The 15,943-nt window shown below is 41.6% G+C and overlaps 1 protein-coding gene across 1 annotated transcript; it reads left to right on the top strand.

Annotated features, from left to right (window-relative positions):
- The first annotated feature begins 8,492 nt into the window (after window positions 1-8,492).
- On the top strand, window positions 8,493-15,274 carry LOC139388425 (bile salt-activated lipase-like). The gene is made up of 11 exons (XM_071135078.1): window positions 8,493-8,555; window positions 9,110-9,260; window positions 9,451-9,570; window positions 10,018-10,215; window positions 11,149-11,279; window positions 11,815-11,922; window positions 12,020-12,134; window positions 12,314-12,500; window positions 14,382-14,582; window positions 14,694-14,903; window positions 15,050-15,274. The coding sequence occupies exons 1-11, from the start codon at window positions 8,493-8,495 to the stop codon at window positions 15,222-15,224; spliced, it is 1,659 nt and encodes a 552-aa protein (XP_070991179.1). The 3' UTR covers window positions 15,225-15,274.
- Window positions 15,275-15,943: the final 669 nt, after the last annotated feature.

Raw genomic sequence — 15,943 nt, 5'->3', positions numbered from 1 at the left:
GACTTGCCTTGTTGATAGTGCTGTTGAGAACACCTTACTGTGGACAGACTTCTCATCATCTTAGCTACTGTTGTATCAATATGTTTGGACCATGACAGTTACTCCAAGCAGTTTAGTCTCCTCAACTTGCTCAATTTCCATATTATTCATCACGAGACGTAGTTCAGGTTAAGAATTTAGTGAATGATTTGTCACAAATACAATGCTTTTAGTTGTTTAAATATTTAGGACTAACTTATTCTTTGCCACCCATTCTGAAACTAACTGCAGCTCTTTGTTAAATGTTGCAGTAATTTCAGTCGCTGCAGTAGCTGACATGTATAGTGTTGAGTCATCCGAATACATAGACACACTGGCTTTACTCAACGCTAGTGGCATGTTGTCAGTAAAGATTGAAAAAAGTAGACAGCTGCCCTGGGGAATTCCTGATTCTACATGGATTTTGTTGGTGTCACGACTTCCGCCGAAATCGGTCCCTCTCCTTGTTCGGGCGGTGTTCGGTGGTCGACGTCACCGGCTTTCTAGCTACCGCCGATCCACTTCACTTTCCATTTGTTTTGTCTTTGTTTCACACACCTGTTTTCAATCCCACAATCACCTGTTCATTATTTAACCCTCTGTTCCCCCCATGGTTTTTGTGAGTGATTGTTTATTTGCACGTTTGATTACTCATATCTGCTGTCCTGCGCCTGACTCTCTACACCAGCTACACCTAGGGCCATTACAGTTGGGGAGGCTTCCATTCAAGAACACCCTCTGTGTTATGTGACAGGTAACTCTTTATCCACAATATAGCAGGGTGTGTAAAGCCATAACACATATGTTTTTCAAGCAACAGACTTTGATCAATAATGTCAAAAGCCGCACTGAAGTCTAACAAAACAGCCCCCACAATCTTTTTAACAATCAATTTCTCTCAGCCAATCATCAGTCATTTTTGTAAGTGCTGTGCTTGTTGAATGTCCTTCCCTATAAGAGTGCTGAACGTCTGTTGTCAATTTGTTTACTGTAAAATAACATTGTATCTGGTATGTGTGGGGTACAGAGATGAGGTAGTCATTAAAAATAATTATTTGGGATCGGTATCCCATCCATGGGATGGTTGAGCTAACATAAGCTAATGCGATTAGCATGAGGTTGTAAGTAACAAGAAAATTTCCCAGGACATAGACATATCTGATATTGGCAGAAAGCTTAAATTCTTCTTGATCTAACCGCACTGTCCAATTTACAGTAGCTATTACAGTGAAATAATACCATACTATTGTTTGAGGAGAGTGCACAATTTTTAACATAACAAGTTATTAATAAACAAATTAGGCACATTTGGGCAGTCTTGATACAACATTTAGAACAGAAATGCAATGGTTCATTGGATCAGTCTAAAACTTTGCACATACACTGCTGCCATCTAGTGGCCACAATCTAAATTGCATCTGTGCTGGAATAATACATTTTGGCCTTTCTCTTGCATTTCAAAGATGATGGTACAAAAATGTATAAAAGAACGGTTGGTTATTTATTTTGTATTATCTTTTACCAGATCTAATGTGCTATATTCTCCTACATTCCTTTCACATTTCCACAACCTTCAAAGTGTTTACTTTCAAATGGTACCAAGAATATGCATATTCTTGCATCAGGGCCTGAGCTACAAGCAGTTAGATTTGGGTATGTCATTCTAGGCAAAATTCTTAAACACAAAAGGGCAGATTCTTAAACACCATTATTGCACAGAGAGTGAGTCCATGCAACTTATTATGTGACATGTTAAGGGAAATTTTACTACTGAACTTCTTTAGGCTTTCCAATTTAATACTTATTGAATCAAGACATTTCAGCTTTTCATTTTTAATTAAATATATATATATATTTTTTTTTTAACATAATTACACTGACATTATGGGGTATTGGGTGAAGGCCAGGGACAAAAATATATATATATTTAATCCAGGTGAGACCTCTCTCTGTAACACTGGTGCAGCATTCACATATGATCGACCTGGCAGAGTTTGACTTCATGGTGTTTAGGTGGTTTTGAGTGTGTGTTGAATTGCAGTTATTTCATAAGAGTTGAAGGAGAACCCCCTGGGGAGGGATAAAACTGTTACAATACACAACAAGTGATGACTACAGTCTTTCTCATAGGTCAAGCTGCTTTTTATTAATGTTCAGATGTAGTGCAGGAAAAATTGTTGTTATGCCTAATTTAGATATTTTTTTGCATATAATTTCCGACATTTGGTAGGATTTTTTTTTACTCAACTTGCCTCTATTTAAATAGATGCAGCTTCTCTTGTACCATTTCTCTCTGTGCTGGACGAGTTTCTTAAACTCAGCCCCCTCTATTTAAATAGATGCTGCTTCTCTTCTACCATTTCTCTCTGTGCTGGTCCAGAGTTTCTTAAACAGACCCCTATTTAAATAGATGCAGCTTCTCTTCTACCATTTCTCTCTGTGCTGGACCAGAGTTTCTTAAACTCAGCCCCCTCTATTTAAATAGATGCAGCTTCTCATGTACAATTTCTCTCTGTGCTAGACCAGAGTTTCTTAAACTCAGCCCCCCCTATTTAAATAGATGCAGCTTCTCTTGTACCATTTCTCTCTGTGCTGGACAAGTTTCTTAAACTCTGCCCCCCCTATTTAAATAGATGCAGCTTCTCTTCTACCATTTCTCTCTGTGCTGGACAAGTTTCTTAAACTCAGCCCCCCCTATTTAAATAGATGCAGCTTCTCTTCTACCATTTCTCTCTGTGCTGGACAAGTTTCTTAAACTCAGCCCCCCCCTATTTAAATAGATGCAGCTTCTCTTGTACCATTTCTCTCTGTGCTGGACGAGTTTCTTAAACTCAGCCCCCCCTATTTAAATAGATGCAGCTTCTCTACCATTTCTCTCTGTGCTGGACCAGAGTTTCTTAAACTCAGCCCCCTCTATTTAAATAGATGCAGCTTCTCTACCATTTCTCTCTGTACTGGACCAGAGTTTCTTAAACTCAGCCCCCCAACCCACAATAAAAAAACAACCCAGGACCGAGATTGGGAAACCCTACCCTAGACGACTAAATAAAGCCTTGCTCACCCGAGTAATGTAAAATAGATTGGATTCTCTTAAATTTCTGCTTCTCTCACGGAGCGAGGGAATTAAGTGATTGGGGGGGAAATGCAATAACTCTAAAACAGCAGAAAGATTCTGTTCAAAATGTCCAAAGAACCTCAGTTTGACTGGTTTTAAGGAAATTAAAGGCTGGGAAAACGATCCAACTTGTTTCTGATAATATTAAGTTCTTCTTGGATGCATATTTTATGTGGTTGGTTGGAATACTGTCAGCTTTTATATTGCTGAAAAACATTTATACACAGTCCCTATGTCACGGTCTTCCTCCTCTTCATCTGAAGAGGAGAGGCGAGAAGGATCAGAGGACCAAAATGCGGCGTGGTAAGTGTTCATAGTGAATTTTAATAAAGAAAACACTGAACACTGCAACACTATACAAAAACAATAAACCAATGACGACCGTGAAGCTACAAATGAGACCTGTGCTGACACAAGCCACTAACATAGACAATCACCCACAAACAAACAGTGCAACCCAGGCTACCTAAGTATGATTCTCAATCAGAGACAATTAATGACACCTGCCTCTGATTGAGAACCATACTAGGCCGAAACATAGAAATCCCCAAATCATAGAAAATCAAACATAGACTGCCCACCGAACTCACGCCCTGACCATACTAAATAAATACAAAACAAAGGAAATAAAGGTCAGAACGTGACACCCTAACCGCATAGTCACATTCTCTCAAGATGCTGAAAGAACTCAATCATATTTCTCCACTCCTGTTCCCTAGGCAAAATTATCATTTGATATATGAATTTACTGCAAGAAAGACTTAAATCAGTAGGAGTTAATTAATATTATATTATTCTACATGTGAGAGGTTATAGGCCTACAGTTGATGTCCTGACTTCACTTTCTTTTCTGAACTTCAACGGTTCGCTGACCAGGGGGTTCGGCCACACCTTCAGCAACCCTACTTCCGCAATCCCTGATGTGAAGTGAACTAGTGTGGTCCAAGATTAACCATACTGTAGGCCCAGTCACCATGAGAATACTTTCCTCTAGCTCTGGACACAACAGTCTGTCTGTCTGAGGTTTTGGTTACTTCCCCACTGCCGGTGTGCAAGTGTGGGCACAATAAGGAGTGCAATCTAGTATGTTAGATGACATGTGGATCAATGAATTGTACATGAAATAAGTGTGTTTGTGTGAGTATACAGTGTTTGTTTTGTTGACTTGTTGATGTAAGATTTAAATCAAATATGGGGACACAGTGAATGTTTTAGTTGTTTCTATGTCAATCATACAGTATATCTGTGCTTTCTGCAGCACCATAGTCTTCTGGGCCTGAGAGTTCTATTAACAGGAGAAAGACCCTAGAGAGTGGAGAGGATGATTTTATTTATTTATTTATTTTACCTTTATTTAACCAGGTAGGCAAGTTGAGAACAAGTTCTCATTTACAATTGCGACCTGGCCAAGATAAAGCAAAGCAGTTCGACAGATACAACGACACATGGATTAAAACAAACATACAGTCAATAATACAGTATAAACAAGTCTATATACAATGTGAGCAAATGAGGTGAGAAGGGAGGTAAAGGCAAAAAAGGCCATGGTGGCAAAGTAAATACAATATAGCAAGTAAAACACTGGAATGGTAGTTTTGCAATGGAAGAATGTGCAAAGTAGAAATAAAAATAATGGGGTGCAAAGGAGCAAAATAAATAAATAAATTAAATACAGTTGGGAAAGAGGTAGTTGTTTTTTGGGCTAAATTATAGGTGGGCTATGTACAGGTGCAGTAATCTGTGAGCTGCTCTGACAGTTGGTGCTTAAAGCTAGTGAGGGAGATAAGTGTTTCCAGTTTCAGAGATTTTTGTAGTTCGTTCCAGTCATTGGCAGCAGAGAACTTGAAGGAGAGGCGGCCAAAGAAAGAATTGGTTTTGGGGGTGACTAGAGAGATATACCTGCTGGAGCGTGTGCTACAGGTGGGAGATGCTATGGTGACCAGCGAGCTGAGATAAGGGGGGACTTTACCTAGCAGGGTCTTGTAGATGACATGGAGCCAGTGGGTTTGGCGACGAGTATGAAGCGAGGGCCAGCCAACGAGAGCGTACAGGTCGCAATGGTGGGTAGTATATGGGGCTTTGGTGACAAAACGGATTGCACTGTGATAGACTGCATCCAATTTGTTGAGTAGGGTATTGGAGGCTATTTTGTAAATGACATCGCCAAAGTCGAGGATTGGTAGGATGGTCAGTTTTACAAGGGTATGTTTGGCAGCATGAGTGAAGGATGCTTTGTTGCGAAATAGGAAGCCAATTCTAGATTTAACTTTGGATTGGAGATGTTTGATATGGGTCTGGAAGGAGAGTTTACAGTCTAACCAGACACCTAAGTATTTGTAGTTGTCCACGTATTCTAAGTCAGAGCCGTCCATGATGATGAAGAGGAGTGACAATGAGATGCAGACAGAGATGTTGGATTATATGTGAGGAAGGACACGGTCTACCCCTGCCCTGAGAAATGGACTAGAATTGTACAAACTTGCTTCGTTCACTGCAAAAACTTACATTTTTGTGTGAATAAATGTATTTAAGTTGAGGAGTGATCTTTCCTCCTTTATTGTACACATAACAATAACCAATGGAAAAAGTGACAAGAAACACTTTCAACACACCTCCAAAAATAGCATGTCTGCTATCTAATTCTGTCACCATGCATACTACTGCCCATACCCAAGGTCACATACCAGTACACCATCCACCCAGGATGCCATTTGTTTTGATGTCTGTATATTCTGACACCTAACTAATCTATCGATTGTAAAGATTGAGTTACATGAGCTGCAAAATATTTAGTAATGTGATTGAACATCTTATAGACCAGGGGTAAGCAAATCCTACCCTGAGGTTTTTCTGTTCTACCTGATAATTTTTGCCACCATCTGGTATCCCAGGTCTAAATCTGTCCCTGGTTAATTAAAAAATGCCTTCAAGGTCAAGATTTGAACTTGTGGGTAGACTCTAGTATGAATGGTCATCTTGAACCAGTTGAAAATAAACATGTCATATACCAGGGCCCACCATGGAAGCTACAATGACAACGTCCCTCCCATATTTATGTTACTCTGTTCCCAACTCTCTGGGTAGAGGGGACGATACCGTATGCCTCCCAGTCAAAACAGTTGCCACATATATTATGGCAACATTTTGTGACGTTTTTGTTAGTTTTGATCTTAGGCGGGTTTCTTTTCGGCGGTTTGTGCACACAATTTTTTTTCTTGAAGCAAGTTTATTGTTTTCAACAGTACAACGACCCAACACACCCCCAGGCTGTGTAATGGCTATTTGACCAAGAAGGGGAGTGATGGAGTGCTGCATCAGATGACCTGGACTCCACAATCACCAGACCTTAACCAAATTGAGATGGTTTGGGATGAGTTGGACTGCAGAGTGAAGCAAAAGCAGCCAACAAGTGCTCAGCATATGTGGGAACTCCTTCAAGGCTGTTGGAAAAGCATTCGTCATGAAGCTGGTTGAGAGAATGCCAAGAGTATGCAAAGCTGTCATCAAAATAAAGGGTGGCTAATTTGAAGAATCTGAAATATAAAATATATTTAGATTTGTTATCACTTTTTTGGTTACAACATGATTCCATATGTGTTATTTCATAGTTTTCATGTCTTCACTATTATTCTACAATGTAGAAAATAGTACAAATACAGACAAACCCTGGAATAAGTAGATGTGTCCACAATCTTTTTTTTCCGTTATGCTCTTCAGCAGGTTTTTTTTCCAGCTGTTCGTGCACACAAAATGTTTTCATGATGCAAGTGGAAGTTCGGTAGCTGAAGTCTATGCCCCTTCGTCGGTGATTGGTCAACACCACTACTCCTAGTAGGAGTAGGAACTATGGACGGGATTTGTCAATTAAGTGTTTGCTGTCAGTAAACGAAGGACTTCTAGTCTTGCACATTTTTTCACTTCAGAAATAACATTTACATATTTTACATTACTCATATCGCATGTATTATACTGTATTTTATACCATGTATTGCACCTTGCCTATGCTGCTCGGTCATCGATCATCTTTATACTTATATGTACATATTTTCATTCACCCCTTTAGATTTGCGTGCAATAGGTAGTTGTTGGGGAATTGTTAGATTACTTGTTAGATATTACTGGACTGTCGGAACTAGAAGCACAAGCATTTCTCTACACTCGCATTAACATCTGCAAAGCATGTGTATGTGACAAATAACATTTGATTTGATTTGAAAAGTGGAAAGTTTAGAGTTCCTCGGCGTACACATCACAGACAAACTGAAATGGTCCACCCACACAGACAGTGTGGTGAAGAAGGCACAACAGTGCCTATTCAACCTCATTAAGCTGAAGAAATTTGGCTTGTCACCTAAAACCCTCACACACTTTTATAGATGCACAATTGAGAGCATCCTGTTTCACCACTGTTTCACAACTTATCACCGGTGGCAAACTACCTGCCCTACAGTACACCTACAGTACCCGATGTCACAGGAAGGCCAAAAAGATCATCAAGGACAACAACCACCTGAGCCACTACCTGTTCACCCCGCTACCATCCAGAAGGCGATGTCAGTACAGGTGCATCGAAGCTGGGACCGAGAGACTGAAAAACAGCTTCTATCTCAAGTCCATCAGACAGTCATCACTAACACAGAGACTGCTGCCTACATACAGACTCAAATCATTGGCCACTTTAATAAATGGATCACTAGTCACTTAATACAATGCACTTTAAAAAATGCCACTTTAGTAATGTTTACACATGTTACATTACTCATCTCATATGTATATACTGTATTTTATACCATCTACTGCATCTTGTCTATGCCGCTCGGTTATCGCTCATCCATATATTTAGATTGACATATTCTTATTCCATCCCTTTAGATCTGTGTGTATTAGGTAGTTGTTGTGGAATTGTTAGATTACTTGTTAGATATTACTGCACTGTCGGAACTAGAAGCACAAGCATTTCGCTACACTCACAATAACATCTGCTAACCATGCGTATGTGACCAATAAAATGTTTAAACATGTATTATTTTAATCTGGGTTACAACATTCAACCCACATAATGCATAACACATTTAATTTTCAAAATAATAATTAAAAAGATATATAATTGAAATTGAAAACTGTGAAAAGAATGTCATAATCAAACCGAAACAATCTCAAAAAGCGCTAATCGCTCAGCTCTAGCGAGCACAAACGTTCACTTTTGCCTCACCGAGTTCTGCTAGGAGCAGTAAAAATTTCACCTTTATGGACTTGAACAAAACTCAACAAACAAAGCTCTGTGATGGTGTAATATGGCTATGGGAGGGGCCTCCTCCTGTATAAAAGGTGTGCTGACAGGTGTCTTTGGATGACCGTTATGAAGACGCTGGGGATTTTGGTTTCTGCTGCCCTGTTCCTGGGGTCCTCCTCTGCTGCCACTGTAAGTCCATTTTAGTTGATTTGGTTTTGATCATTTGATCTTTACTGTAATTAAATCAATTATTGTTTTTTTTGTGTGAAACAAATGTCCACATATCATATTTGTTAATGTAGCTGTTTTAATGTAGCCATGTTTTTTCTTACTATCTGTGGTTTTGATCAGCTCGTTGAGGTGAAGAAGATACTATAGAAATGTAGTTGGACAAAAAAGGTCTACTAAGTATAAAATAGTTTATACTGAGAAGGTAAACAATAGTAAAACACAAAGGCTTAAAACATCAGAGTTAAGAACATCTCCTGCGTTTGTAGTCACGCTGCAGGTTTTTTCACATGTTTATCAGCAATGGGTTGACAAGCAGTGTGAATTCAACAGCTGAACATCTTTTTTGCAACTGTTCGTACTAATAAACAACAAAAAACAATGACACTACATCCATAAAACAGCATCACTGAATAGATTGGTGCCTATTATAAAAACAGTTTCACACTTTACACATGCACATATTACTGAATGTTTAATGAGTTACTATCTGCCCTTTGGGTGTGGATGTGTAGCTTGGAGTGGTGTACACTGAGGGAGGCATGGTGCAGGGGAAGAACATCAATTCTGATGGACTGTTCCACACCATGGACGTCTTCAAAGGAATTCCCTTTGCTGACAAGCCCGGCAAGTTTGAGAAGCCCAAGCGTCACCCTGGATGGGATGGTGGGTACCAAACAACTAAATTCCTCAGATGTCTATCCATTCAGCAAGAAATATCATATTACTTGTACAAAACAATGTAGTAATACTGAAGCAGATTGTAAAATAAATATTGGACAGGCATGTATCAGACCGTACTCTTACTAACACTCATCTCAGTTGACTGACTGCTTCTCCCTGTGTCTCCTTCCAGGTGTTCTCAAGGCCACTAAGTTCAAACCGAGGTGTATGCAGCTGAACCTGCTCCAGTCAGACACCCGTGGCCAAGAGGACTGCCTCTACCTGAACATATGGGTCCCTCAGGGCAGCAGCGGTATGTATAATGTACAAATGTAGGATCTTAATTTGATCACCCAGTTGTAGTGAACTTAAACTTGTAATCCATTTGAGGTTAAAAAAGCTTCTCAAGTTTGTAATTTCCACTTTGAAATTTCAGACTTGATTTTCTCTTTTGAAAATTGTATAAACCTCAACGAAAATGTCCATTGACTATAATCCACATAAGAATTTACATTTGCTGTTGCTGCACGATTATTTTCCTGCTTAAGCAAACTGGCTCAAATTAAGATCCTACACCTGTTCCTGTGTCTTTACCTGTCACTAGAGTAGGACACCAGATAATAAGGCGTCAGCCCTAGTCTTTCATCCACATATCAAGACATCATACAGTATGACCTGCTGATGTGTAGTAATACTAACAATGATATGACCATATGGTGTAATTCTTCAAATGTATTGAAATATCCCTCCTTTCTTTCAGTCTCCACTGGTCTGCCAGTAATGGTGTGGCTCTATGGAGGTGGTTTCCAGGTTGGTGGCTCTATGGGCGCTAACTTCCTGGATAACTATCTGTATGACGGGGAGGAGATTGCTAACAGAGGCAATGTAATCGTGGTGACCCTGGGTTACCGTGTGGGCACCCTGGGCTTCCTCAGCTCTGGAGATGCCAGCGGACCTGGTAGGTGTCAACCAAGGCTTTGCCTGGCTGGCTGGCTGGCTGGCTGGCTGGCTGGCTGGCTGGCTGGCTGGCTGGCTAGGTGGGTGGGTAAATGGCCGTGGCACAATCGGTGTCACATCAGCTGATGTATGACATTGATCTTTTCTTCATGTACTGATTCTCAGGTGACTGAATCCACTTTATGGGAATAATGTTTAAGAATACTGTGTTTGTTTAACTTTTAGTAATCAACTGGCTCTTTCAGAAACTTGAGCCATTCTGTTGGAGGCAGATGTACAGTATGTCAGTAGGTAGATAATCTCTCTTAACCCAGAAGTAAAATCTTGAGTAATTTGGCCAGCGTCGTGATTGCTTTAACTTCGTGTCCATACTGTATGTGTTAGAAATGGAAACTTCCATCAAAAACAAAGTCTCCAACCTCGCAAAAGGTAACTCAAAATGAAACTCTACCCATTTGGCCATGGTGTGGAGAGACTTTTTTTTCCAGTTTTAATGAACATTTCCTGAATTTCTACACATTTAGCCAAAACTTAATTTATTTAATGATATCTGAGTGAGAGCGACAAACAAAATCAATGGGGGCTCCCTGAAGGTCAAGTCCCCTGGGCACATGCCCTGCATGCCTAATCAGTATTCGGCAATGATAGCTGTCTAGACTAACTTACCAATCAATACATTCTTAGCTGACATGGCTAATTGAGTGACTGTCAGTAATTGACATAACAAGAGAAAAACTGCTGAGGCACAACAATATTTTGAAATCACACCTCATGTATTCTACTAATCAAATTCTCAACAGTAAGTTAAGACCCCAGACTGAGTTCCATAAGCGACTGATTATGCCTGGAGCCGGCCCTGACATGCAGAATCTGCCCACGGGAAATTAGTAGGTAGAGTACTGCTGCTGGCTCACAGAGCTGTCTTCCATGTCAGGTAACTATGGTTTGTGGGACCAGCACGCTGCCATTGCTTGGGTAAACAGGAACATCCGTGCCTTCGGAGGAGACCCCAACAACCTCACCATCTTCGGGGAGTCTGCCGGCGCTGTTAGCTCCAGCTTCCAGGTGTGGGACTAATAAAGGAGAGTAACAGTTCTAATACAGAGCTCTCAGGGCGAAGATAGTGATGTCAAAATACAAAGAAAGTCTAGTAGAATGATGTTTCTTCAGTTTCAATGTTATAAACTCTTCATTAAAATGTCTTGATTATTCAGGGTATTCCTGCCATAAAGCATACGTTAATTGTCAAAGTGTCTAGTTTCTGTTAACTGTTGTGTCTATGAAGTTAGTTGGTAGGGTGGTGACACATTTAACAATGAGAACAGTGAGATTTATTTTGAACCATGATGTCCTGTACGCTACATAGTCAGCTGTTTGTCACAAGTTCCTGAGACCTCGGAGAACTCTGTGTCCTGTGTCTAAAAAGGTTGATGTAAAACACTTGTATTTCAGACCTTTTTAACGTTGAACTTTTTAGATAGTTAGATATGTGTAAGCATTAAGCAGGGTTCCCCTGTTATGATTGTAAGCAAATATAGGTACAGATGTACTATGTACTAATGTACTAATTTGAGTTTGATTGTACTTTACCGCCACACAGACACTCTCTCCCCATAACAAAGGGCTGATCCGCAGGGCAATCTCCCAGAGTGGTGTTGCTCTCTGCCCCTGGGCTATCAACAGGAACCCCCGTGCCTTTGCAGAGAACGTATGTGTACTTCTGTAACAATGAGGTAGAATATGGACTGACAGAGAGGGATATTGGCTGTTAAAGGGATGTCTCATCCCCCTTTCTGTCTCTTTAGGTTGCTGAGAAGGTGGGCTGCCCCAAGGATGATCAGATGATGGCCTGCCTGAAACTTGTTGACGCTAATGTTCTCACTCTGGCCGGTACCACGGCCCTGGGTGGTTCTCCCTCCAGTGAGTATTCACTGAGATTAATGTACGGGGCTGTGGCACGCTGTGAGAAAGACACTGAAGAGGATGTGATTTGCATGCGTTGATGCCTGTAATGATACCTGTATAGATGACAATTACACAGTAATTTGGTGATGGCCATGTCCTGCCGATAGCATCAAGAGGTATGTCTGTCTCTCTAGCCCCCATGGTAGACAACCTGGTCCTCTCCCCTGTGATCGATGGGGACTTCCTGCCTGATCACCCAGGTAACCTGTTCCACAACGCCGCTGACATTGATTACCTCGCCGGGGTCAACAGCATGGATGCCCACCTCTTCGCTGGCCAGGACATCCCCAATATCAACAATCCAAGCGCAAACGTCCCCGTGTGAGTGGCTATGCTATGGGCTGGGAGGAAGAGGGCTGATTGGTTACCTGGGAGGAAGAGGGCACTCTGTTCGGTGTTGGCCATGTGGATGGTGTAGCTTAAATGGGACTGCAGATTTTACAGAACCAACTGAGTCCAACAAGTAGTAGTAGAATCAAATAATAAAGGACAGGGTTATCAGTTCAGCCAGGTCCCTAACACAGTGAGATTCAGAAGGGGTTGATATATCTGTTGGGCCTTATCTCTAGGGTATCCAATCAGAAATGCATTTTTTGACCAATGGGTAAAATAATGTGTCAATTTTGTAGAAACTCCTCTAAGAAAACCAATGGTCCAAACCATCATCCATTCAAAAGTCATTGATGTTTTTACCCTTGTAGGATGGCCAAAATTAGGATGACTAAATCAAGGGAGGAAAGAGAAAAAAAAGTTATAAAAAATAAGGAATATTGCACAGCATCGCATTAGCTAGGCTGGGTGCTATGTATGAATGAAAGCTACCTGGCAGGGTCACATTCCTGTTTAATTTGTCATATTTCTTCACGAATCCGTGGGACATAAAACAATATAGAGATACACTACACGACCAAAAGTATGTGGACATCTGCTTGTCGAACATCTTATTTGGGGCGGCAGGGTAGCCTAGTGGTTAGAGCGTTAGACTAGTAACCGGAAGGTTGCAAATTCAAACCCCCGAGCTGACAAGGCACAAATCTGTTATTCTGCCTCTGAACAAGGCAGTTAACCCACTGTTCCTAGGCCATCATTGAAAATAAGAATTTGTTCTTAACTGACTTGCCTAGTTATATAAAGGTAAAATAATGGGCTTTATGGAGTTGGTTTCCCCTTTGCTACTAAATCAAGTTTTTCCAACTAGATCTCGACAAACCATTTCTGTTTTTTCGGAGCCCGCATGGCCGGGATAGTCCAACCTCACTTTGTGCACAGGGGTATTGTCATGCTGAAGCAGGAAGGGGCCTTCTCCAAAATGTTGCCAAAAAGTTGGAAGCACAGAATTATCTAGAATCATTGTATAATGTAGCGTTAAGATTTCCCTTCACTGGAACTAAGGGTTTTTTGCCCCGAACCATGAAAAACAGACACAGACCATTATTCCTCATCCACCAAACTTTACAGTTGGCACTATGCATAGAGGCAGGTAGCGTTCTCCTGGCATCCATCAAACCCAGATTCTTCCGTCGGACTGCCAGATGGTGAAGCGTGATTCATCACTCAAGAGAACGGATTTCCAGTGCTCAAGAGGCCAATGGCAGCGATCTTTACACCACTCCAGATGACGCTTGGCATTGCGCATGGGGATCTTAGGTTTGTGTGTGGCTGCTCGGCCATGGAAACCCATTTCAAGAAGCCCCGGATTAACCATTTATCGTCCTGACATTGCATCTAGAGCCAGTTTGGAACTCAGTAGTGAGTGTTGCAACTAAGGACAGACAGTTTTTACACGCTGCAGGCTGCAGCACTCGGCGGTCCTGTTCTGTGAGATTGTGTGGCCTACCACTTCGTGGCTGAGCAGACGTTGCTCTTAGACGTTTCCACTTCATAATAACAGCACTGACAGTTGAATGGGGCAGGTCTATCAGGGCATAAATTTGATGAACTGACTAGTTGGAAAGGTGGCATCCTATCTCCATAGACAAACATTGACAATAGAATGGCTGTGCCACAATGGAAGTCACTAAGCTCTTCAGTAAGGCCATTCTACTGTCAATGTTTGTGTATGGAGACTGCATGGCAGCGTGCTCGATTTTATACACCTGTCAGCAACTAGTGTGGCTGAAATAGCCAAATCCAGTAATATCAAGGGGTCTCCACATACTTTTTTTATATATATTGCATCTCTCTTCCCCTTTCTCACTACAGGTCAGACGTGAAACTGCTCTTGAGTTCCTTGACTAAGAAGGGAGAGGCCGCTTCAAATAACGCTTTCGCAGAGTACACGGCTGACTGGGGAGATGAGCCTAGTCAGAAGACAATCAAGAAGACCGTTGTTATGATCGAAACTGACTACATCTTCCTGGTTCCTACCCAGGTTGCTCTCTACCTGCACGCCTCTAATGCCCAGTGAGTCTTCCTCATTGTTACTGTAGCACAGCCCTTCTCACCCAGTTTGTTTCCCATCCTAGCATTACATATTGATATCTAGTAATTTCTCCTGTCCTTGCCCTACTCCAGATCTGCACGTACCTACTCCTACCTCTTTTCGGAGCCCAGCCGCATGGCCGGGATAGTCCAACCTTACCCCAGCTGGATGGAGGCTGACCATGCTGATGACCTGCAGTATGTGTTCGGCAAGCCCTTCACAACGCCCCTGGCATACTGGCCCAGCCACCGTGACGTCTCCAGATACTTGATTGCCTACTGGACCAACTTCGCCAGGACTGGGTAAAAAAGAGCTGCAATGCAATCATGTTTTTGTCTCCCCCACTGGATGGGATTACTGTATAAGGGATGTTATCCTCACGAAAACTATATATATCTAATGTCCTCACCATTATGTTTTTCTTACCATCAACCCCTTCCCACCACAGAGACCCCAACAACGGGGAGTCGAAGGTGCCTGTGACCTGGCCTGCATACACCACCTCTGGGCAAAAATACCTGGAGATCAATGCCCAAATGAACAAGAACTACGTCCATGAGAAGATGAGGGTGCGCTTTGTGAACTGGTGGTCTAACATTTTTCCCAGCCTGCCCTCCGTCTGAGAAAGCTCTCACTGAGCACAGGCTCCCTGATGCATCATTCACAGCTATACAAATTGAAGGTATTACCAGATGCATTTCTGATTGTATTTTTTTTTATTGACAAATTAAATTAATGCAATTAAGAAGTCTACCCTGTTTTCTGTTTTTAATACTGTCCAGAGTATTTTGTTTGTATTTATCAAGAAATGATCTTATATGGACATTATGAACTCCTACCAAGTAATATACAAATTTTTTTCACATCCCGATGGTGAAAGAAACAGTATGTTGGTGTAGACCTATTCCTCAAAGCTGTATCATCAGAATTTACCTAGAGTTATATATATATATATATATATATATATATATACATACAAAGTATGTGGACACCCCTTGGTGGCATACCACTGCTGGTCAGTCCCTGGATGGGAGACCTGATGCTGCTGGAAGTGGTGTTGGAGGGCCAGTAGGAGGCACTCTTTCCTCTGGTCTAAAAAAATATCCCAATGCCCCAGGGCAGTGATTGGGGACACTGCCCTGTGTAGGGTGCTGTCTTTCGGATGGGACGTTAAACGGGTGTCCTGACTCTCTGAAGTCATTAAAGATCCCATGGCACTCATTGTAAGAGTAGGGGTGTTATCCCCGGTGTCCTGGCTAAATTCCCAATCTTGCCCTCAAACCATCATGGTCACCTAATAATCCCCAGTTTACAATTGGCTCATTCATCCCCCTCCTCTCCC

Source organism: Oncorhynchus clarkii, chromosome 29 (assembly GCF_045791955.1).
Source record: "Oncorhynchus clarkii lewisi isolate Uvic-CL-2024 chromosome 29, UVic_Ocla_1.0, whole genome shotgun sequence".
Lineage (NCBI taxonomy): Eukaryota > Metazoa > Chordata > Actinopteri > Salmoniformes > Salmonidae > Oncorhynchus > Oncorhynchus clarkii.
This window is presented reverse-complemented; position numbering and strand designations above follow the sequence as displayed.